Below are 24,694 nucleotides of genomic sequence, written 5' to 3'. Positions count from 1 at the left end.
AAGTGGTTGAGTGCCTTGAAGACATCAGTAGACGACTTTGCTCTGGATTGAATGTGGATGCTGCTAGAAAATGGCAGCGGCGCTCGTTGACTTTGTTCTGCTCTTGGCAACTGAGAATTTGAGAAAGTTCAGCAGCCTTCCTAGGTACTTGTCCTTTGTTTGACTGATTTCTATAATGGTCAACCTTTTATAGGTTTTATATAAAATAAGTGTAATTACGAAGGTCTGTTTCCCTCAGTAAAACCAGTTTGAACTGTTTCGCAGGAATTTAAACTATTTCTTGTTAATCCGCACACATAACTAATAAGCAAACGCCGGGTTTTTTTAATATACTATTTATATCAGCATATGTCCTAAAGAAGTTTTTGATATTTTTGTATTTATAGTAAATCATAGCAGTGTGTAGCATGCAGAAAGAAAAATCAGGGCTCTTCTCTTCCCTTTGTGCGTTGTGTTTACTGAGAATCCAGGATCCTTGGAGAAAAACATCCCTGCATGCAGATGGAGAACAGCAGCATTTTGGCCAGCACCCTTACATGTTTCAATAACTCCATTAGTAATGGTGTCCCGACTCATGGCCAGGAACTCATTTCAAATCCCATTTAGCTATCTATTCTCCAGCAGTTATGGGTGGATTTGCGCAGTATTCGGAGCTTTGTCTGAGACTTAGCAAGTGGTGTCTTTGTTAAGCCAGATGGTTAGCAGGGTTTGGAAAAATACTTTACATGAGTTTCCATAGCTGTTGAGAACAGCGATCATTAAATCTAATATTCTTCTTCCAACTACACCCAGAAGCTCATACTTCAAAGAAAAAGATGCGATTTTTTTTTTCTTTAGTGCACAAAGACGATATAGCTTTGAAAATGTGCTTATTGGATAAGTCACACAGAGCTCCCTGCTTCTGTTTTCGTCTTCAAAATTAGATGTTAGTCTTGAAAGTAGCTGTAGATGTAATGATTTCAGGTCACCTCATGCTTATTTTATGAATGAGTGAGAAGTGATGTGGTGTTTCAGGAGGACGCTACCATCTCATTAATCATCCAGATTTTGTCTTGGATTCTGCTTGCAACCTGGGATGAGGATAACTCCTCAGTACCTCCGTCTCCTCATCTCTCGGAGGCAGAGTGGTGATGGTAATATGGAGATGGCTCTATTGTATTATCTGGTCCTACATATTCCCAAAACCAGAGCGGTGCTTAGGGAAGGAGATTGATGAGATACCGTAGTGCTAGGAAAATAGAAAAGGATGCCTTGATAATCCTAGGAGCACGCAGTGAATGCTGAAAATGGGTTGGGACAGCCTATAGAGGACACGGTGGTCATTGCAGTGTACCTTTCCGAAAGTGGTTGAGTGCCTTGAAGACATCAGTAGACGACTTTGCTCTGGATTGAATGTGGATGCTGCTAGAAAATGGCAGCGGCGCTCGTTGACTTTGTTCTGCTCTTGGCAACTGAGAATTTGAGAAAGTTCAGCAGCCTTCCTAGGTACTTGTCCTTTGTTTGACTGATTTCTATAATGGTCAACCTTTTATAGGTTTTATATAAAATAAGTGTAATTACGAAGGTCTGTTTCCCTCAGTAAAACCAGTTTGAACTGTTTCGCAGGAATTTAAACTATTTCTTGTTAATCCGCACACATAACTAATAAGCAAACGCCGGGTTTTTTTAATATACTATTTATATCAGCATATGTCCTAAAGAAGTTTTTGATATTTTTGTATTTATAGTAAATCATAGCAGTGTGTAGCATGCAGAAAGAAAAATCAGGGCGGGGGGGGGAGAAGTAAACCCTATTAATCTTTATAAGAGAAAACATGTCATGTGTAATATCCTCGAGTTGCATCACCATCTGTTTTTTCCTGAAGCCCTTGGAAATGCTCCAGCAGATGCTAGGGCTGCGGGAGCTGGGGGCTAGAACCTGCTCCCTGAAGCACGGTTAGATGTCTTCTGCTGCTTGCTGAGCCCCAGCTGTGGTTTTACACAACAAAAACTCCTCTGTGGCGAGTATTTTCTTTCGCTTAGGTGAGAAGTTTGCATCTGAAGTGGCTCCGTGCTAGAACCCACGGCCATAGGGCTTCTGCTATAAGCGACTCGGCATTTCTGGGAGCCTTCCCCTTGCCGATGGCCAGCTGGGTGGCTCTGCGGGCAGAAGGCTTCCAGGGTGGCTGTTTTGTTATCATCCAGAGCTGTATTTTCCTGCTTGTACCTTTCCCTTGAAGCCTACCGCTCTCGTTGGTTTTATATTCCCTCCCTTTCTGTTATTATTCCCTTTTATTTTTCCAGCAGATGTGGCAAATACGCTTTTGGAGAAGTCTAGGTCTTGAGCGCTGCTCAAAGCCGGGGTCTTCAAAAGCCCAGCGCGCGGTGTTGCTGCTCTGACACCTTTGCTGGGGAAATCCCGTCCCGTGGCAAAGAACTCAGCTGGGAGATGATAGAGCTGGCCTGAGTTACCACAGCAGGAGTCGGTGGGCTTTTCCTACAGGAAATCCAACGAAAGAGATGATAAATTTCAGAAGTAGATCAGTATCATAGAATCGTTCAGGTTGGAAAAGACCTTTAAAGCTTAAAAGACCTTAAAGCTTAAATGCTTCAAGTCAGGCTAGCAGCCTGCTTCACAGCTTAGTAGCTAGGGCTTCAGTAGTTAGACAAAAAATAACCTCACTGCTTTCCAAAGGGACTGACGGACTTTTGAGGGACTTTTAAGCAGCGGCCCATGACACCGGCAGGCTCACTCTGAGCCCGAAGAGCCCCTCCAAACCTGTGCTTCTCCTTCTGGAGGTTAGAAGCAACCTTCTCATTCCCAGCTTAACGGTCTTGGGGAGCAATTCGCAAACGTGAGGACGTGCCAGCGCTGTCCTTTTAAGCCCGAAAAGATCTTCTTGCTCCATGCCTATCACCGTTGCCTTTCCCAGGGGCGCTCTTATCCTTTTCCTGGCGTTGATGGCCAACCAGGCAAGCTCTGCTTGACCACTTCTTGACCTTCCCAGGAGCCCTCCTGTGAAATTGTTCTCATTTCAATTCATCTTTCTGTTTGTAGATGATCGGGATGACTGCATTACTCCCAGGTTTTTCACCCCCACTTATTGAGCAGCATCAGTATTGCCCCATGTCTGTCAGAGAGGTTCTTCCACTGATCCATTTTAGGATTGCTTTTCTGCCTTTCCTGGCTGTGTGACAGAAATTCGGCACGTGCAGACGTTGTCCTCTGCAGCTCCATCTGAGGAGCTCCACCACCCAGCAGAACAGTTTATTATTATTCCCTCTGTATATATAATTTATAGGGCTATGCATTTTGCATGACTGAATCTCATTCCATGCTTATTATCCTTCAAAGCCATCCAGCCTGTCGTCTCTGATATCCCGGTCCTCTTCTGTATTAACAGTTCTTGTCGACTTTCCTTCCTCTGCAGAGCGAAGTTAAAATGAAGGGTTGGATAGAGCTGACAGCTCCTTCAAGGGCGGATTAGAGCATAAGCATAAATTTAATTTCAGATGAAAGACAGGAAATGTAGAAGGGGATGGACTTTTCCAGGTCTGGGATCAAACATGAGCAGACAGCATGCAGAAAGGAGGTGGGAGATAAGGTGGGATTGGTAGGGACAAGTACAAAAGTTGAGCACCAGCACATATGGAGAAAAATAGCTGTGCTTGGGTAGCTGTCACGTTTAACACCAGCAGTCTGGACCGTGAGCTTGATCTCTAGCAAGCTCATAACAGATACTTTAAGGAACTCATGAGGAACAGTGGTGATGTTGGAAAAGTGCAGAAAAGCAAACTTGAGGTTATTTTTATAAAGAAGGGAAGAGAGGTGCTGGGGAACAGCTGACCGGCTGGGTTGCTCTCGGATCCCACCGGGACTGGAATAAATCCTCAAATGCACTGCGATGAAGCCCCTGAAAACAGAGCTGAGAGCGGTAGCAGGCAACGTTGATGAGTGGAGAATCCTTCAAGTCAAACCAATTTCCTTCTACAAGAAGATGGCAGGTCTTGTGAGCTCCGGACCAGTAGTAGTTATAAGGCTTTTGATACTGTAGAGGAACATAGCATGGTCTGCATCTTGGAAAGGAAAAAAAAAGTATCTTCTCATAGACCTTCTATGGAGTTAAGTCATCAAATGGCCTCCATGAAACTACACTGAGGAAACGTGGGTGGCGTGAAAGGCTTTGAGGCCAGGAGCCTCTCCACAGGAGAAGTGGGATGGCAAGGTGGGATTAACTGTGTAGGAGAAGACGCTAGGAAAGACTTGTGCTTGCCTAACTTGTAGGCATTTAGCCTGCTCCATCAGTTCACAGCTGACCAGTGGCTCATACGCGTTCAACCACCGCAGCGTTTAGTAAGCTTTATTGCTTAAATATTGGGGTGTGGCCTCAGAAAGGAAAGGATTTTTTTTTTTTCTCTGCACATACGTGTTGGGACAACATTTATCAAATAACGTTTTCCAGCCTTGGGCCTCAGCAGCTTTTGTACCGAAGGAAACACAGATCTGTTACTTTGGTGGAGCTCTACTTTCCAACCTCAGTAAGAGCTCTTGTTACCATTTTAGACTAAATGGAGAAAGGGCCGATGAGTTTACCATTTTGAGGAAAATTCCGTCTTCTGGTGTATCGGATGAACCTTATGGCTCTCTGCTACAATCAAATTATCCACCCCCTCCTATTGGGAGACGAACAGATGCAAACCCCAGAGGCTCAGAAGCTCCCAAGGCTAATAATATTGTGTTTTTTTCATGTCAGAAGTATTTTTGTGTTTGTCGAAAGATTCACTTGCACAGCCGTAACATCTCTCTCTGCCGTGCCTGGAACAGATGCGTGTGTTGTAATATAGACTGTGAACATTGACATCGCATGTGGTTCTCATTCCTCCCATTCATCTTTGAAGCTAATTGGTTCCATCCATTTCAAATGTGTTTGGCTTGCCGCAGCTATTTGTACTTTCACTCTGGTTATAGCGCTAATGGTGTGATATATATAACATGAAATAAACTCTCGTGACTCCGAGGTCTGCAGAGACACAAACGCAGCCCTCGCATTTTCCTTGCTGTGTTGGGGTTTGCTTTGCTTTTTTTTTTTTTTGAACAACATCCCCCAGACAATTTTTGTCTCTTCGTTGAAAATGGCATTAACTAGCTGGTGCCTAAGACGAGGACCGGTGGAGATCGCCGGCATCATCGAGGCTCCTTCTGCATCGTGGGAGCTCAGAAAATGCAAAAAGAGGAGCCCGTCAGTGTTTGCCAAACATGGAAGGTTTTGCAGATCATCTGCAGGTGGTGGACCTGCCGCTTGGCTTCAGTGTTGCTCCCCAGCAAGACACTGGGACTGGCATTGTCGCCGTTGACCGTCTTGTCCTATCGATGTGTTTTAATACTGTGAATGGATGGATTAGTAAAAAAATAGTAAATTAGCAGAAATTGTAAATTAGATAATACCATAGTTTTGCCATGACCCAACAGCATAACGGTGGCACGTTCATATTCCTGTTGAAAAGGCATCAGTGAGGTTGCTGCATGGTTCTCTGGTCCTTCTCTCATCTTCCCATCTAGCCATGGGAACGGGGCACCTCCCCACTCCTTGGTAATTTGTCCTTCTCTGCCAGTGCTGACTCAACGCAACCTCGTTACCTTCCATTCATTATGAGCCTATCTCCGTTAAAGGTGATTTCCATCTTCGATGTGTGTTTCAACCCAGATTTTAGAGGGATTGCACTGATGAACGGCGAGGGAATATTTGGGGATTTTGGCAGTTCATTCCCACCCCTGATTAATTTTTGAGGCAGCAATGGAACATGTTTCACACTTCAGCTTCTACTTAAAAAGTCATGTCGTTTCTTAGTTTCACTATAAATATTTTCACTCCTTCCTAGGGAGGCTTGTGTTCCCATTGTTTAAATAAGCCAGTTCGTACTAATTCTTTGCTTTTGTTATTTTTTTTAGTATTTTATTATCATTATTTTTAAACAATTTGGCTCGCAAGAGCTGAGAGCTGAGCCACGCTAACTTTCTTCTAACCTGTCCTCATCAGGGAGTAAAACGTGTCAGCTTTGAATGGTAAGCTTGGAGATTTCAAGCAAACAGGGAAAATTCATGTATGGCTGCCTAGACCACAAATGCATCCAAAGAGAAGGCTCCGGGAAGACCTTAGAGCAGCCTTCCGGTACCTACAAGAAAGGTGGAGAGGGACTTTTTACAAGGGCATGTAGTGACAGGACAAGGGGTAATGGCTTTAAACTGAAAGAGGGGAGATTTAGGTTAGGTATAAGGAAGAAATTCTTCACTCTGAGAGTGGTGAGGCACTGGAACAGGTTGCCCAGGGAAGCTGTGGATGCTCCATCCCTGGAAGTGTTCAAGGCCAGGCTGGATGGGGCTTTGAGCAACCTATGCAAAAAGAGGAGCCCGTCAGTGTTTGCCAAACATGGAAGGTTTTGCAGATCATCTGCAGGTGGTGGACCTGCCGCTTGGCTTCAGTGTTGCTCCCCAGCAAGACACTGGGACTGGCATTGTCGCCGTTGACCGTCTTGTCCTATCGATGTGTTTTAATACTGTGAATGGATGGATTAGTAAAAAAATAGTAAATTAGCAGAAATTGTAAATTAGATAATACCATAGTTTTGCCATGACCCAACAGCATAACGGTGGCACGTTCATATTCCTGTTGAAAAGGCATCAGTGAGGTTGCTGCATGGTTCTCTGGTCCTTCTCTCATCTTCCCATCTAGCCATGGGAACGGGGCACCTCCCCACTCCTTGGTAATTTGTCCTTCTCTGCCAGTGCTGACTCAACGCAACCTCGTTACCTTCCATTCATTATGAGCCTATCTCCGTTAAAGGTGATTTCCATCTTCGATGTGTGTTTCAACCCAGATTTTAGAGGGATTGCACTGATGAACGGCGAGGGAATATTTGGGGATTTTGGCAGTTCATTCCCACCCCTGATTAATTTTTGAGGCAGCAATGGAACATGTTTCACACTTCAGCTTCTACTTAAAAAGTCATGTCGTTTCTTAGTTTCACTATAAATATTTTCACTCCTTCCTAGGGAGGCTTGTGTTCCCATTGTTTAAATAAGCCAGTTCGTACTAATTCTTTGCTTTTGTTATTTTTTTTAGTATTTTATTATCATTATTTTTAAACAATTTGGCTCGCAAGAGCTGAGAGCTGAGCCACGCTAACTTTCTTCTAACCTGTCCTCATCAGGGAGTAAAACGTGTCAGCTTTGAATGGTAAGCTTGGAGATTTCAAGCAAACAGGGAAAATTCATGTATGGCTGCCTAGACCACAAATGCATCCAAAGAGAAGGCTCCGGGAAGACCTTAGAGCAGCCTTCCGGTACCTACAAGAAAGGTGGAGAGGGACTTTTTACAAGGGCATGTAGTGACAGGACAAGGGGTAATGGCTTTAAACTGAAAGAGGGGAGATTTAGGTTAGGTATAAGGAAGAAATTCTTCACTCTGAGAGTGGTGAGGCACTGGAACAGGTTGCCCAGGGAAGCTGTGGATGCTCCATCCCTGGAAGTGTTCAAGGCCAGGCTGGATGGGGCTTTGAGCAACCTGGTCTAGCAGAAGGTGTTGGAACTAGATGATCTCTAAGGTCCCTCCCAACCTAAACTATTCTATGATTCTGTGATCCGTTGTCTGCTTGAAAAATAATCTCCTGTGCAGGGGTCGTCTTTTTAAATGGCTTTTTTTTTTTCCTGCTGTCTGAAGGTTTGACGCACCGCGCTTCCACCAGCGACTTCAGGGGATGCGTACGGCAAAACTCTGAGCAGTGTTCAGCAGAGCTGGAACTAAGCTGGTACCTGGGAGTAAAGCTCTGGCTCAAGGTCGAAGAGCTGAGCTTTGCCATTGGCCACAAACGTTGGCTTAACTCATCTTTGCAGTAACGGTGGAGAGATGCCCTCCTGGAGAGCCCGCCAAAACTGACTCAAACTCGTGTTACACCAGCCCATGGGTTGCCGGTTTGAGGGAGGGTAAAGCAGATCTGGGTCCCGGTAAAATCGTTACACCTTCACAGCAGCTCTTTGTAGGAAACGGAAAACCTTCTCGGCTTTGTTGCCAGTTTTGTTCCAGCTCCGTAGAGGCACCCTGCGGGTCGGTGGGTGTTGGTGGCAGTGGGGATTCTCCAAGGTGAAATCATCACTGAATTTCACTAGTTTTCTTTTTTTTTCTTTCTAGGTCCAAGTTCAGTTAAAAACAAGAAAAAAGGTAAGTTTGACTTTTAATTTAATTTTCCTTTCTGTGCCTGCATTACCCAGCTATGAATTCTCTGTTGCCAACATGATGGAGAAAACCAAGGACATGTTCCCTCTCTGGGAAGGGCAGGGATTAACGTGGTGCCTGGTCCCACGACACAGACCCCGAGTTGCTCTCCTGCTCCCGCATGGCCATGGCAGGACTGCGTGACCCAGCAGGGAGCATAGGCGCTCGTTAAAGCCTTCCTGAAAAGCTCAAGGAAGTTAATTACATGACACAGAAGTAATTGCGAAGATGCTATGATTAAATACTTGAGTGGAGTTGAGTGACGTACCAGCTATCGGGAGCCTCTTGCTGTTTGCCAAGCTGTCTCTGCCGAAACAGTGTTAGCTTTCATCCCTGTCCTGCCGCACATCTCGATGCAGGTTGGGGTCTCCTTCAAGACCCACCAAAATCAACGTAGATACGCTCTGCATCTCGCTTCTGGTTGTGTATTAACCCCAGAGGTATCGTTTTCCGTGTCCCTTCTGAGTGTTGGTCAGCCCACAGGTATTTTGTCCGACTTCTTATGTTCCTCAAGCTGTTTGCAATGGGTAATTGGGTATTTTTTTAAGATGCCTATGGATGAGTTGTTGTGGCTTGGGTTCTTTGGGAGGTAGCCCTGTGTTTCCATGGGGTGTCTGGTGCCATCCCTGTTTGCGTGGGACTCCTGGGGAACGCTTATGGTCATGCACTCACGTGCTACCAGGAACTTGAGCGAGTCAAAGGGAAACAGTCAGGTCACCCCTTTTTTGTTCCTCGTAACCACCAAAACACTTCTGTGCACGTTTTAAGAACTGCAGTGCATGCTCGCGACGGGTTGTAGGTCACGAGAAATGCAAGAACCGTGCGCGACCCGGGGTCGTGCTGCCTCCGAAGCCACGGAGCTCAACGCCTCGAGGGGCTCGTGCGAGCGTCGGCGTGCAGCTGTGCTCGTGGCCGAGCCTGTGCAGCCACGCGCTGGCAGGCGCGATGCCAGCTCTCTGCTTATGACCTATTGCACCTAATGTATATTTAATTAAGAGAGAAGTTAGCTGTCAGCACTTTGGTGTGTCCCTCGAGAGACCTTCCCGTGCGTGCCGGTACGTGGCCGGGGCCCCAGCCCACCATCACGACCTGCGGCAGCAGGAGCAGCCACGCTTTACGTGTCTGGGCTACTTTAATAGCACATCAAATCGCTTTTAATCCTTGGATACAAATTCAATGTTGACGGCTGAGAGGTTGAGACAGGCCACAGTTAGAAACTTCGCTTGTATTTACCCTCTAAAGCAGCATAAAATTTTATGTTTGAGAAGTTTGTCCTAACAAAACTCTGAAACCCTAAACCCGTGTTAAATCAGCCGAACTAATAACAAATTATGACTGCGGTATTCGTAGCAGTTCTGGAGTAGCAGGGGGATCTCGCGGAGCTGTATTATACACAGCTGTAGCGCTGTATAAAATAGTTTAATTTTATGGTATCGTCACATTTAATTATTTTTTTTTAGGATTCGAATGTATTATTTGGTGAAGGGTGATCAAGGAAGACTTGCTTTGAGTTCTGCCTGCGCTGAGTTTTGTAGCCTGCCTAGCGCATGGGGGTAGAGATGGAGCCGCGGGGGCTTGGGTGCTGGGAACCCTCCCTGCAGAGCTGCTGGGGCTGGGGTCCCCTCAGAGGATGAATCGAGAGCTTTGTGCTTACTGCAGGTCTATTTTTTGCCTCGTGCCTTTAATAAGTGAGGTTCCGTTAACGCAGAAAAGCGGTTGAAATTGCTTGAAGGAGAGGGAACGCACAAAAAATAAGTGTCCCTGTGCGGCACCAGAATTATGTGCAATTGTTTTACTGCTAAACTAGCGGCTTGTTTAGTAGCAAACCAGATTTCTGAGGCGGATTAGTTAAACCAGCTGTGGTGCGTATCCCTCTGGGAAGGAAAGCAAGGAGCGACAGCAGCAGGATTCCCGACTTTCTGCCTGTGATCCTTTGCTCGGAGGGCCCAGGTTGGAGGGGATGCGAACAAGAAGAATTTAGCAAGCATGCTTCGGGGGGGGAAATGGGTAAGGGGTTTGATGCAAGATGGTGATTCCCACAGCATGCCGTTAACCCCAGGAGGAGGAGGAGGAGGATGGCCGGATTAGAGGAAGGCTGGCTTGTTGCCAACTGGGATTTGGAGACGCGGCTGTTAAGCCAGGCAGAAATACCGCCGCGATCGATTTGTCCCCTTAAGTTTTGTGGGGTACCAGTATTACTTCAGCCACCCGTGCTCGCTTTTTAACTTCGTTTTCTGCACGTTGAACCTGAAGGGCATCGTGGTCCTACGCTGATTTCCACGCGCCCGTGGCCGCCTAGCGATTTCTGTGCGAACCAAAATAGATGGGGTTTTCCTTACAGTTTTGTTCCATGACAAAAATGGATATTTAGCAGAGAAAGAAGTACATAAATGTACACGGAAACCATTCCAATAACTGTTATTTCGTATCCTAATTGCTGCCATCATCTAAAAAAGTGTTTAATTCTGTCCTTCAACCTGACTTGGTTTCAGCAATTGAAGCGATTTTGCTAAGTTAATGAAGCTCGTTGGCGTAAAAGCTGTTACAAAGTTGCATTTTAAAAACTACATCAAAAGATGATGGATTTCTATCAGGGGTCTGGAAAATCGTGAGGGCACGGGTCAGGCTTTCCCTTTCAGGCCTTATTTCAGTCTGCTGTGTATGTGCCTGGTAAGAGCTTTTATTTACATGGTTGTGCTCTTTCTCTTCCTGGGACGGCGCGATGAGATGTGTTTGGGGATGGCGGCAATTCTCCGGTGCTTCCGTCCTCCTGATTGGGTTGGTCCTTCCCTTCCCCCTCCATCCAAAGCCCAAAACCGCACGTTTCATTATTTCGAGGCGCTGTGGCATCCAAGTCCTTCGTGCGTGTTAAGAGCATCCTCGCCGCGCCGTAGCGACGTGCCGCTTCGTGGGGATGCCTCCTGCATCGCCCGGGGCTCGGCAGCTGGTGGAGAGGAGCTGAAGTTCAGCTCTGAACTGCCCTCTGGAGGCACCTCTCTCCCTCAGACAGGAGATCAAGCCCTAGGGTTTATTCGTAATGTCTACGTCTACGGCAGGTAGAAAAGATTGCAACTGTTTTCCCTCAAAAAAACAGAAAATGGAGAAGCTGTGGAGCGGTTCGTCTCGCCTTTTAGTGCTCTGCCTGTCATGGTGTGGCACTGCAGCATGGAGTTGGTCCAAGGGAGCATCCTAACTTCACCAACGGGGCGCGACCAGCTTTCGGGCGTGCTGTCCTTGAGGGCTGCGGGACCTCCCAGCCCCGGGCCACGAGCCAGGTGGGCAGGGGAGGGCTGCGGCCGGAGTGCTGGGGCAGAGACAGTCTGAGCCTCCAGCTCCTGGGAGGCCTCCGAGAGTCCACGTGCCTCGTTTAAATGTAATTACACACCCTGGAAGGAGCCTGCAAGGCGGTGTCCTGCTGCTCTCCTGCCGGCAGCGTTGTCCTCACGGTGTGGAGCTGCAGGACACCCACCCCGGCCGCTTGGGTGCTCCTCCTTGTCCCTGCCCTCCAGACAGCACTGAGCCACCTGCTTTCCTCACTCCCGGGGCTTTCCTGTAGGTAAAAGACCATCCCATCCTCAGGGTGTGGAGAAGCTAACGTTTGACCTTCTATTTTTCAGGTAAAAAGGCTGGTCCTCCAGGGCCCAATGGTCCCCAAGGGCCACCAGGTCCTCCTGGGCCCCAGGGTCCTCCCGGCATTCCCGGCATCCCCGGGATTCCCGGCACAACCGTCATGGGACCGCCTGGCCCCCCTGGCCCACCGGGCCCTCAGGGACCACCCGGACTGCAGGGCCCCTCAGGTTTGTCCCCTTCTCCGCTCAGAGCCCTCGCGCACCGGGGGGACGCAGGAGATGCCACGGTGGCACCGCTGCTGTACCGATAAATAAAAAAGCTCCAGGCTTCCATCCAAGGACGGTGCAGGGTCCGAAGGCGATGGTGCAGCATCCTTGTGTAGGACTCGGGTGCTCCTGGGCTCGTCCTTGCACCCGCGGGGGGGACGGGAGGAGCAGCAGGAGTTCTGCAGCCCCGCGGGGTTTCGGGTGCGGTGCTGGGGGCGAGGTGGTGCCTGTCGGACGAGGGTGCAGAGGAAGGAGCAGTGAAGCCCTGCGGAGCCTCAGCTGCCTTTCAGCCTCCCGCTGAAGTCTGTCCGACACCGATCTCTGTGTGTGCAAACCGGCTGCGAGGTGGCTCCTGCCAGCAGCAGCTCAGTGTTTGCATTAATTCCTCTTAAGCCAACGCAAAGCCTGGCTTTGCATCGGGACTGGGAAGGCTGACGCTTAGCCCAGCTGCTGAGCCAGCCCGGGAACCGTACCAGCTTGCCTCCCCTACCAGCCAGGTGAAAATATAAAAACATATTTTTATAGAACTCCTGCAGTTCTTGGTTTCATTTGTCTTTGTGCCTTTATATCTGCACCATATTGTTTCTCCATGGGGTCACGTGCCAATTACTTTGTTAAAATCCCTGAATTGAATAGCTCTTTAAAATGCAGATGAGTGGAAGTTCATATCAGTGGTGTTTGTTATATATATAAAATGAACCGTCTAGTATTAAAAAACGTATCATCAGAGAAATTGGGACTGTTACCCTCTAGCTGGCATGGCTCTCAAAGGAAAACTTGGTTGACTTCTCAGTTTATATCTCAGGAATTGCCAAAGCAGAGGCCAGGAGCAGCATGAGGTCCTTAGCACTCCAGAGCACTGCCCACAGGCGTCTCCTCTTTAATTGAGATTTGGCTCTCGGAGAAAAGAGATTTCAGCATCGTAGCTTGAATGCAATGAATGACCTGAGTTAGTGCAGAGCGAAACTTGTAATCTTTGCAGCCAAGAGGCTTTATGGCCCCTACCAAGCAGGAAAAGGGTTGTGCAATTTTTCCTTCTAGTAGAAACTGGTTGAATAGCGTTGGGGAATTTTGATGACGTGAGGCAGAAAAGCAGAAATAAAATAGGAAGAGGTAGGATGACTCTCTTTCTTTCTTTATGTCCTTTTTAACATTAGGCTGCATGCCATGCTGCCGTTACTGTCCTCCTCCGGTTCAAAAATGGGGGTTTAGTGGTTATTTAATGGGGTAAGAGAAGTTTTATTCGTAGGAGCGTTTACTGCAGCTCTTTCAAGCTTCCTCTTCAACGATGTGCAATTGCATTTTGCAGGTGCCACAGACAAGGCCGGCTCCAGAGACATCCAGGTTGGTTGATCTTCTTTCAAGGGAAGAGCCCAGCTTTGGCTGGATTTTTGTAAACGTTGCTGGCTACGTTTGCTAATGTTGTGTTCCATGGTATAGCTGTGAAAAAAAACCCCCAGCCCCTCTCGCGCGGGCTGAATCGTAGCTCTGCAGAGTGACTGCCTGAGCTCGCCCTTTTTCTTCCCCAAAAGCAAGCCCTGTTAACCTGGCTTGGCCTTCTGACCTCTTCTCCAGTACTTAAACACGTCGTCAGCTGCTCTGATCTTCTTTTTTCATTTATGAAAAGCATTAATGATTTCGGGGCGCTCTCGCGCCCCCGTACTGGTCACCAGTGCTGTGGAGGTCTGCCAGGTTACTGCAAAGCGCCGCGGTGTTTCCCATGAATTTTAAATCCCTGTAATCTCGTTTGCAGCCAGCTGTGGTCCACCTTCAAGGCCAAGGCTCAGCAATCCAAGTGAAGAATGGTAAGGATCTCATGATATTGGCACTTACTGAAAAGAGCCCATCCTGCCCCCTCCGTAGCCTCGTGTCTGGGTCTAAGCCCACCCCACAGCGCGGGTCCCTGATTAGCCCTGCCGATGGCCTCTGCCACCATAGCCCCATTTGCCTTGCCCAGACCCCCTTATAGAGGAGCCTTCTGCTGAGTCTCCATCCCCGTTTCCCCTGCGCTCCCATTTATCTCTGTCCTGTACCTCGCAGCAATTCTGTCCCGCTGAATCTCCCTTCTCCTTGACCTCCAGATCCATGAGGTGCCTCCTCCAACCTGCTCTTCTACCATCCGTCCTCCTCAGCCCCTCGGTGCCCAGCCGCCTTTCCCACTCTGTCCTTTTTTAAGCCCTCCGCGTATCCTTTTCCTATCTCAGCCCCGTGAGCCGGTGTTTTTCTCCAGTTTTCCCCATAATTTATGGCAGGGGAAGGCGCTGTAGCCTGGGGACACAGAGGGGCGCAGCCACTAACTCCCCCCCCCCCCGCCTTACACCACCAGCATGTGCACGCGCGGCCTCCACCGTCCCGTCTGCGTCTCTCCCCCCACCGACAGCCTCTCAGCCTTTAAGCCCAAGCCCTGCCGAGCCATTTCACGTCCGCAGGCAGCTCTTTTGCTCTCCTCCTTCCTTCCCGCATCCCCATCCAATTTCTGCTCGAGTTTCCCCGCTCCTCTTGCCAACAGCTGGTCCCCACCAACTCCTGCCCCATGCGTGGGACGATGAGGGCTGAGCAGCGCTGCTGCTGGAAGGCAATTTCTCTCTTGCAGCAGACGTGAGCTGCGGGAGCCGCAATCTCTCACGGTTAGGGAAGTACACGTACAGCAGGGTGGGGGAAAGCTCCCCAAAACCAAAAGGAAACCAGCCGTTCCCAAGAACAATGCGAGGGAAAAGATGCTGGTTTGCTTACGTTCAAAAAGTAATTATCCCTTTATTAGTGGGAAGCCTGTATGTTTACAGAGCGTACGCTGCTCCCTAAGAGTGGGAATTGCCCTCTGAGGGTACCCCCCCGCTGCTCGGGAACAATCCGATGCCGGGAGCCATGAACGCTGTCCCGCTGCCAGCCAGCAGAACCCACAGCCTGGCTGGTTTGCAACTGGGGGCAGGGAGCTGAGGAGCAGATGAAGGCTGGGGGGAAGAGGGTTGTATCTGGTAAAACAAAGCACCTACAGGGAACGGCTCTGTCCTTGGCTCGTAGCGAAGCGTGTCCTCTGGACCTGCTCGTTGGCCCGCCCGGAGAGCCGAGGTCGACTCATGTTGTCAGGCATTCTGTTGGCTCCAGTGCCGGAGGATGGGGCATGACCATGAGGATGAACCCCTGACCGTGCTGAGGACCCCAGTTAGGGGTTAATGTGGTGTGACGTGATGCAATTTCGTACTTTGTTGTTGTTTTGGCTTTTAAAAACCTAGGAAATGTAATGACAAAGCATTTGTTAAAATAACGCTAGTTACAAAGTCAAGAATGTTGAAGTCAAGGAATACCAGAATTAAAATCGATTGCATAACCCTGAGCTGGCCTCCATGTATATATGCGTCCTGAGAGATGGCCTAGTCTCATAGCCGCATGCTATTTTTCCCAAAATGCTGTTGTCTCTTTTCCTGCAAGGACCAGTTTTCTTCTAGGGATGATCCCAAGGCTTAAAGTGAGGGTCACAACGCCGCTGCTGAGAACACCGTCCTGCCCAGCAGCACGGAGACGGGGGCAGGCAGGCCGTAGTCCCGTTCCCATAAGGGCAGCAATCACCGTTCTCAGCCTAGCCTTGCCGTGGTCCTCAAGGACGTGCTTGTTGATGTAGTCTTCAGCACACCGTTTGGCGTGGATGCTGGTTAGAGAGGTGTGGGGAGGGGAATGAGTGGGGTGGCAAGTAGAGGAAGAGGTTTAACGGTCCCAAGGCTGGGTAACGTCAGTGGAGGATCTTTCTTGGAGAACTGGATCCTGTTCCTACCTCTGCCACAGAGTTTATTCCACGATACCGGGCAAATCGCCAGTAACAAAGCTCTTAGGAGGGCCACAAGCAGATGCTCTTCAGGAGGGGGGTCTGAGCTGCAGAAATGCTTTTATAACCGCAGCTGCAATAAGTGGTTTGCGATCTGTGGCTTAGGAGTGGACAGGTACGGTTGGCTCGATGATCTTAAAGGTCTTTTCCAACCAAATGATGCTATGATCTGTGGCTGAACGTACAAAAATAGTGTGAAAAATCAGCCCCCAGCCTCTCAGGTGAATTAAGCAAACGCCTTCTAGTACTGGCATCGATTTGCATCGATGTGCCAGAGCGTCTTTGCTCTGGAGCGAGGGTGATACTGGGAACGTGTTTTCAGGCCTGTAAAACCACTCAAATATGGTAATAAGCTCAACTGAGTGTCAGGAGGAGGCGAGCTGGTCTGTACCCAGCACTGGGGACGAACGCAGTCCAGTACAAAAGGCCATGCACCTACTTTCAAGGATGAGGAGAACTACTCATGATGAGGACGAGTAGAGATGTAAATCAGTGGTGCTGTGCACTGAGCAGAATGAGGGTCCACCAGCAGGTGACAGTGTAATTAGAGGTCTAGAGAGGAGCCCCAACTAATGCACCGTAGCCTTTAATTCTGGGATTTTCTTATCGAGTTCCTTGACTTTTCAACCCGAGTCTGTGCCAGCGGTTGTGTATGAAACGATGCAATGTCACTGTATTTCTGTGCTCCTGCGCTTTTCATTCTGACGGGTACTGAGTGACTGCCGTTTTCTCATACTGAGATCTTTCAGGTGGAGTCCTCAATGACTGGTCTCGCATCACTATGAACCCCAAGGTGTTTAAGCTGCATGCCCGCAGTGGGGAGCTGGAGGTACTGGTGGACGGCACATACTTCATCTATAGTCAGGTAGAAGTGAGTACGGTCCTAGGCCTAACTCCTATTCTTGTGTTCCAATGGAAGCCTTGCATGAACCACGAGAGGGCTCCAGACAACTAGCAAATGCCAAGAACTTGTATGTACTTCTAACCGCTTCGTGCTCTAGGAGATGTGTGTCGGAGGAAGACGTTAGAGTTTGGAAGTGCAAGGTCACACGTTCCGCCGTGACACCAGCTGCAAGAGATTAGTTACCGAAACACTTGCACAGACGCCCAGCCAGACCCCACAGGCCACCAATGCCTTTTTTTTAATCCTCCATATTGTCCGAGTAGTCATTCACCAGCACATCTAAACCTCCTTGCAGAACAAGGGTCCCAGCAGGACGCTAGGCTCTGTGCTTTAAAAGAGATGTCAGACCCAAACCCTGGCAACTCGTGGCCATTGGCGAAGCCATGTCAGTCTTTGTAAGCATAGGACTCTCGGCCCGGGTGGCTTGGCCAAACTCCAGCCCAGGTAACTCCACCCTCCTCGTGTAGCTTCAGACCGACACGATGCACCAGCAACCTGTGCAAGCAGGATAGTTGGTACTGACAATGGATGCACGGACCTGCTCCTGTAAAAAGAGCTAAACAAAGCATTAAATACTGTATTATGTTTCAGTTTACAGCAAATTAAGACATTGTTTCCTCTCCCCATTCAAATAAAACGCAGGGGATGGACCGTCACTTAACACACTGCTCCCGGTGTCTTGCAAATATCTGAACAGAATGGCTGCACTGCATGGAGCACGAGCTATGAAGCTCTCCAACTTCCAGAGTGTGCAAGGTGTCCACCCACCTATGGACTGAAAAACTGTCCAGGTTCTGGGGCAGATTTTAGCAAGACAAGAGGGTTTCTGTGTGACAACCACAATTAAGCAACTTCCACCTTGCTCCGGGCTTCTGATATTGCCTCCTGCTCGTGATTTGCTTCTCTCCAGTTGGCAGCCCCACTGGGACCGTACCGAGTAGGCTGTGGATGTCTAGTTAGGTGCCCTTCCGTGGAATTGGTGACGTGTCTGCTTTGGATGGGGACAGGAAAAATGACTCTACATGGGCCAAAGTCTAATTGTTTCCCCAGTGCTTAACACTAATGCTGGCCACGATGATGTGCCTCGGAAGCCCTTGTGGTTTGTAGTCCATCAAGGAAGCAGGGTACTCGGCCTTGCGTAGCTTCTGTGGCTAATTCTAAGAAGAATTAGCGGATGCATCCAAAGTGGCGCGTTTTCTTCTATCGGGAAGAAGCAGCTCCCTGGGGCTGACTTCTCTTTGGACAGGTCTTTCTCGTGCATCTCGCAGTTCTTCAGAATCGGCATGTGGGAGAGATTAAGTAACGAGTAACGGGGTCAGTGGGGACTTAGGCGCTAGATCTAGGAGCTAAATCAGTACAAACCCTATGAGGTCGTTTGCTCCCAAGCTGTGGAGGTTGGGAGAGTGTCTTCCCTGTAAGAGCCTATGCCTTTGAAAGCACCTCCAGTCCAATTACAAAGAAGGCAACTCCCAGTACATCTTAGGGCATTTTTGATGTCAACACTAAAAGGAGGCTCATGGGACCCAGAAAGCGGGACTGGCCAGGTAAGTGAAAGAGGACTTCAGTTGAAATATTTCTGTTTGTTTGTTGGATGCAAAGCTGTTTGTAGCAGATAGGACTGCCTACACGTTTCTGCGACTAGGCCTGTGCAGGTTTGTAATTCTTCCTGTAGTAAGCAGGGTCTAGAGCGAGGATTCATAGCTCAGCCTTAGGTACGTGGATCCACGGATGCTTGCAGACCTGTGTTAGTATGAAGTGGATTGCAGAGTTTCCTCGTGTTTGGTTGGCTTGGGGTTCTCTCTGCCTCGAACGAGTCAACCTCCCATGAGTATAGGTGTCCCGGGGTCAAGGAAGGGATCGTTAGTGGAGGGAACACGTGTGTACGCACTGAAAGGAATGTGGACTTGTTCCGTGTGCACAAATGCACTCCCTAATACCTTTCTTCTTCCTGCTTCACATCAGGTATACTACATAAACTTCACAGATTTTGCCAGCTATGAGGTGGTGGTGGATGAAAAGCCCTTTCTGCAATGCACTCGGAGTATTGAGACCGGCAAGACCAACTTCAATACCTGCTATACAGCTGGGGTCTGCCTCCTCAAAGCCAGGCAGAAGATTGCTGTGAAAATGGTCCATGCTGACATCTCCATCAACATGAGCAAGCACACAACCTTCTTTGGGGCCATACGCCTAGGAGATGCGCCAGCATCCTAGATGAACTTGGCACGTCCAAGGATACTCACGGAACTGCACAGTGCTGCTGTTCATAAGCGTATCAGTATTTCAGGGGGTTCTGTAATCCGGCCATAAAGAAAACTGATCCAGAGCTATTTATTCCTATATGTGAATGCAGGAAGCACAATTGTCTTCTGTGACTTGCATGGAGACTTGGATCAAAAAGCTAGTTGAAAAAGCATTGTGAGGAAGAAAGGCCGTTGTGTCTGCCTTGTCTCAGTATTTCAAGTATTACTGCACTGATGTTCTGCTCTGTGATCTTCACACGAGGCTTGTTGAGAGTGGTGTGGGTCTCTGCTTTTATGTTGCACTAGCAAGAGCATCCCAGGCGGTAGCGGGAGAAGACAGACAGACTCCTGTCAAAATTGTCCTACCCAGGCACTCCTGCTTCTGCACGCTAAGGAAAGCAAGAAAGGGGGCTTCTGGGTTTCTGCCTTCCCAGTTTGAACTGGAACGGCCACGGGATGCGAAGGGAGGTGAATAAGACAGGGTCAGTGGTGTTTACATTCATCCTCAGGAGTGCGAGCAAAGGCGGCCAAGTGCCTCTACCTAGAGCTTGGAAGCAGGCTGCGACAGCAGTAAGTGCGAGAGGAAGGTGAATCCTTAGGAGAGCGGGATTAGCAGATAGGAAACTGCCTCCACGTTCCAGAAATCACAAAGTCCCAAAGAAAATGCCGATTCCCGGTGCCAGAGCCTCTGCTACTTTCAGCTCCTGCCATTACCCCAGAGGTATACCTTGCCCTAACGGGGGCTGCCTTAAAGTACTGCTGCTGTTACAGCAATTTGTGTTTTGTTGGGGGTTGTTTTGGGGTTTGTTTTTTGTTTTGGTTTTTTTTTTTTGTCTTTTTAATTAATATTTTGCAAACCAGAACACATTTCTACAGGCTTCACCGAGCCGCGTAGAGCAGACACAAGTACTTGTGAAAACACTCTGAAGAAGTTTGTCATGTTTAAGAATAAAATTATTCAAACAGGAATTTTTTAATTTTTTTTTTTTCTGTTTTAGTAGCAACTCTCCTGCTTTTAGATGTGGTTTTTATCCTTCCTCCCCTCCACCCCTTTCCTTTTGGCTCCCTTCTACCAAAAACGCTCCTAAAAGTGGTGATGGAGTCTGTAGCAAAAAAAAAAAAAAAAAAAAGGAAATCTGTCTTTAAAAAGCCTGGTCCCGCATGAAGTCACCACTTTTTCTTTTCTCCAAGCCCTGCTGAGTCCAGTCGTAACTCGATTTCTGGTGCCGAGCAGAAGAGCCGGGACGCTATTGTTTCTTTTGGCTTCTTGAGCAACTCTCGCCCGGTACCTCCCCTCAGCTGGGGAGACCTGAAGCTATAAGATGTGCTCGAGCTGAGGAAGAGGCTGAAGCGCTAATTGCTCTTTTGTGTCGGGCCTTGGTTTGTGCTTGGTTGTCTTGGGGTTTGGTTTTGTTTTGTTTTTTAACTGGATTTCTTTTCGGAGCGTGTTTTTTTCTTTAGAAGTTTAAAGAGGGTGGTGAAGTTTCAGCCTACGTAGCAAACGGGGCAAGTCCCGAACCGACGTCTTGGTGATGACCTCTGGCGCCAAGCAGAGGTGGCTCAGCCCCGGTCACCTGCAGGGACGTGGGAGTGGACGTGGCCCAGCACCGTGCTGGAGCGACCCGTCTGACCGCAGAGGGGTCCACCCTGGCCAGCAGCGTTCTTGGCTCCGTCGCTTTTCCCCATCCCTAGCGAGTGATCTCACTTGCCAAGTATTGCAGTTATTGGGAGATAAGTATTTCTTGGGGGCACCCAGCATTGGCTACAGCCTCGCTATTCACAGGAGGCGTGCAGTTTGTAAAATGACTGCATGAAAAATTGCCTGCTATTTCTTTTTCAATATGTTCTCCTTTTTAGCCTTAACATGTTGGACTGGCAAGAGCCTTCGGGGCACTTCACTAGTCTTTGTGGTTTATTTCCTTTAAAATGGATTAAGGAGGACATGTTCCTCTGACAAGAATGAATCAGGACAGCTGCGTATAGTGAGAACATGAAGCAAATCGTTAACAGAATTGCTTTAGAATGCAGCCCAAACAGCAAGACTTAGGGGCAAGCATAAATAATGCAGTGACTTGGGGGAGCGAGATAGATGGAGTTTGCATTCCTTGTCCCCCGCTGGCATGATCTGGGATCATGGACTGTGGCTGCGGGCAGGAGGAGGCAGAGGGAGAATCCCTTCCCTCTGTTAAGGCCCCACGCATCGCTGTCAGGTTCCCCTCTGGCACGTGCCTGGGACGCGGGAGGAGAGCAGAAGGGATGGCTCCTGCCATGGAAGGTGTGAAGAGGCTTTTTCGGACACTCACCTTGCACCAAAGCGTGAGCTGGGTGTCGCCGAGCTGGAGACGTGGAGTTGGACTTGGACATGGAGATGGAGAGCGGAGAATACCTGACCGCAGGTGGCTGTGGTACCGAGCGCCGTGTTCACCCCTGGGATGAGCGGGTGATCCCCAGTCCCGTAGCAGCCATGGAGGGTCTTTATACTTGAAACCCTTTGGCCTCTCCAGCGACGAGGTCTCGCCAATGAAGCGTTACAGTGCAGGTTACTGAGGCTGTAGCATAGCTGCTTCTGTGTGATGCTTCTCTAGGTGGTGTCCCACCATCTCTGTTGCCTCTTCCCCTTAGCTGGAGCCGAAAAGGCCTGGAAGCAGCTCAGAGGAGCGTGAGGAGGATGCGTATGGGGGGGTTAACAAACTCCTGCAGGAACGGGGCCTTGCTCCAGTCTTTCCCTCTGATGTCTTTGAATTCTGATGTATCTTGGTTCCTAGTCTGGTTGAGAAGGAAAGAGGTGCTTCATTTGTAGACAAACGTCTGCCTGTCCGAGGTGGTGGAGACGAAAGCAGTCACCGGTGGCTTCCTGGGTGCCAGCCTTCCTCTCCGGTGGTACTTGCTGGCTCTGCTCTTACCTACGTGCCTTGGCTCTGCTGCCCAACTTTCGGCTGGACTCCAGCTGCAGGGATGTGGCAAGCAGATAATCCATACATAATGCATCGTCTGCAACCCTTCCTCCCTCCTAAGCTCCTCTCTGTGGAGACGATTGCTAGGGAAGCCGGCTGTTGTCTTCAGGGCCCCTTCTGAAGGAAGAATTCCCTTCAGGAAAAGCTTTAGGTCATGGCTCCGTACCCAAAACCGCCTGGCTGCTTCCCTCCAGCACCTTCCTCACCCAGGTAAGCGGTTGTGGTCTTGCCATCGTCCTTCCACTGGCTTGAGCAACGCCAGGCGCTTACGAAAGGGCACCCGAGCTGCCTTGGGAGGGGGATGAGCAAAGTGCCTTGGCTCCTTCGGTTTCTTCCCCTCTTCCCGGTAAGAGGTTGGGCACAGGGAGTCCTTCCTCGCTGGCTGCGGGCTGGTGGCACCCGCGCTGGCTCCCGTCCTGGCTCAGGCTTTGGGGGCAAAGGGACAACTGCAGCTGCGCTTCGTGGCTGCACCCATGGAAGCCTGACCCCACACACACACCCCCACCCATGTTCATCCTGCCCAGGCTGGGAGGAAGCCAAAAGCTGGGTGGGAGAGGAGTTGTGGGAAGGGACACGACTCCCCCCCGTTCCCTGTTAGAGCTGCACGGTGATAGACTGATGCTGGTTTGTGCTTCGACATCTTTATTCAAGACACTATCTGTATATAAAATATACATAATGTATATAAACTAGGATGTAAGTTTATGTAAATTGTCAATATTTTCTTTGCAAATAAAGCTTTTTCCTGATCTCGGTGTTTTGGGTGGGACTTCCTTCCCCAACCGAACCAGGAGCCGCTGTGGAAAGTACTTGGAGTGCGCTTGGGTGGTGGGACACAGCTGAAAGGCAAAGCTGCCCCGTCCTTCGGGGAGCATTTGATGCGCAGCCGATGCGAGAGGCACCGCTCCCTGCTCAGCCTTTGCCTTCGACTCCCCGCTGCCCTCCGCGGTTGGGGAAAGCGACGGGAAACAGCGCTGCTGTCGCCATACTTCTTGGGAAAGATGTATAGGTTTGATGTACACAGAGAACCAGATCCTCCTCCACCTCCGGAGCGCCCCGGCTGGGAGCGAGCGTCTGTCACCCACCGGTGCGGCTGTGACATCGGCCAAGTGGCTTTACCCCCTTTAAGTGGCTTCATCTCCTTTTCTACCAAGTCTCTGTCCTGCAGCTCATTCCTCCCGTTCTTTGGAGACCTCGCACGTGAAACCCTTTGGGGGAACGGAGGCATCGCTGTTGCAGACCACGCTGGAGCCCGGGGAGCCAGCCTGACGGCCAGGAGCGGTGAGAAGCACGAGCTGCCCTGCGAATCGCAGGAGCAAAGCTCTTCCCGGTCATGCCGCTGTGCGGTTCGCTCTGCCTTCGGCACCGTCCCCAAAAAGCCTCTCGGTATTTGCCGGGCGCCTTGGACGGCTCTCGGTCCACACCCGGCTCGCTCGGCTGGGCACTCCTGCAAAGGGAGTTCACAGCCTTGGGATGCAAATGCCCAGGGATTCTCCACAGAAGTCCCTGATCAACATCAGGGACTTTTCAGCTGATTTCATCGGCCATGCCCGTTGTGCAGACCCGTGCCCAGCAATTCGGGATGCAGGGAGGAGAGGGCCGGGGTTCCCCAGGCGAGGCGGTGCTGGGGCCGGGCACGCCGGGGGCTGGAGCATTTGCATGGTGCGGTTCCTCCCCTGCGCCGCCTTCCGCTTTCGGGGCTCCGCGCTCAGCTGCTGATGGGAGATGAGGGACGCGGGAGGCAAAGGTTCATCCAGAGGTCAGTGTTTCCCTGGCCGGAGTCTGCAGGATTCCACATCTGCACAGATGTGCTATCCTCACCGCGCCTCCAGAAACAACGGCGAGCTGTTCGCTCGCAGCTGCCCTGGCCCCGGCTGCTGCCGGAGCCCAGGTCCACTGCGGTTAGCGAGGGCGTCAGCCTAAAACCAGCCCTGGCCTTCAGGCTGAGCCTGGCTGGCTGGCACCGCCGCCGTGCGTGCCCTGGCTGGCTGGTGACGTTGGTCAGGCTCGAGGCTGAACCACAGCCCCGAGGTGACAAAGTGCTCCCCGCCACCGCCGGCTGCCAGGAGGGCGAGGTGCAACAGCAGCAGAAGCTGGGCTGCTTCATCTTCCACATGTGTATGTGTGTGCGTATATATATTTTTATATTTATTTTTTTTTTGTGTGTATATATATATAATTTTTTTTTTCCTGCCAGACCCATTTAGGAGTAGAGCAAGAGCTCTACAGCTAAAACTACAGCAAAACGCATCCCTGGGCAACTGCGCAGCAGGCTGGGGGTGCTCCATGGGGTGGGAAGGAAATCGGCCACAGCAAGCCAAAAACCCAAAAAGCATGCATTTCGCAGAACACCCCATGGAGCGTGGGGGGAGCGTGTCCCCAGGGAGCGCGTCAGCACTGGGCGGCACAGGGAGAGACCTTATCACCCCCTACAACTGCCTGAGAGGAGGGGGGAGCCAGGGGGGTCAGGCTCTGCTCCCAGGGAAGGGACGATGGGGCGAGGGGAAACGGCCTCAAGTTGTGCCAGGGCAGGGTGAGGTTGGCCATGGGGAACAATTCCTTCCCCTTGGGGCTGGCAGGGGCTGGAAGGGGCTGCCCAGGGAAGGGGTCGAGTCCCCAGCCCTGGGGGGATTTAACAGCCGGGCAGAGGCGGTGCTGAGGGCCAGGGTTTGGGGGTGGGATGGCAGG

The 24,694-nt window shown here is 50.0% G+C and overlaps 1 protein-coding gene across 1 annotated transcript in view; it reads left to right on the top strand.

The window, feature by feature from the left end:
• EDA (ectodysplasin A) overlaps nt 1–19,782 on the top strand; it is a 109,062-nt gene extending 89,280 nt beyond the window's left edge. The window contains exons 4-9 of the mRNA XM_035889407.1: nt 8,166–8,195; nt 11,867–12,046; nt 13,395–13,429; nt 13,839–13,890; nt 16,655–16,770; nt 18,772–19,782. Coding sequence (XP_035745300.1) covers nt 8,166–8,195; nt 11,867–12,046; nt 13,395–13,429; nt 13,839–13,890; nt 16,655–16,770; nt 18,772–19,023 — 665 coding nt within the window. The 3' untranslated portion in view covers nt 19,024–19,782. The remainder of the gene's footprint in view (nt 1–8,165; nt 8,196–11,866; nt 12,047–13,394; nt 13,430–13,838; nt 13,891–16,654; nt 16,771–18,771) is intronic.
• The last annotated feature ends 4,912 nt before the right edge of the window (nt 19,783–24,694 follow it).

This window comes from Egretta garzetta, unplaced genomic scaffold (assembly GCF_000687185.1).
Source record: "Egretta garzetta isolate BGI_Z169 unplaced genomic scaffold, ASM68718v1 scaffold402, whole genome shotgun sequence".
Classification (NCBI taxonomy): domain Eukaryota; kingdom Metazoa; phylum Chordata; class Aves; order Pelecaniformes; family Ardeidae; genus Egretta; species Egretta garzetta.
Note: the sequence above shows the minus strand (reverse complement) of the source record. Positions and strands in the feature narration are given on the sequence as shown.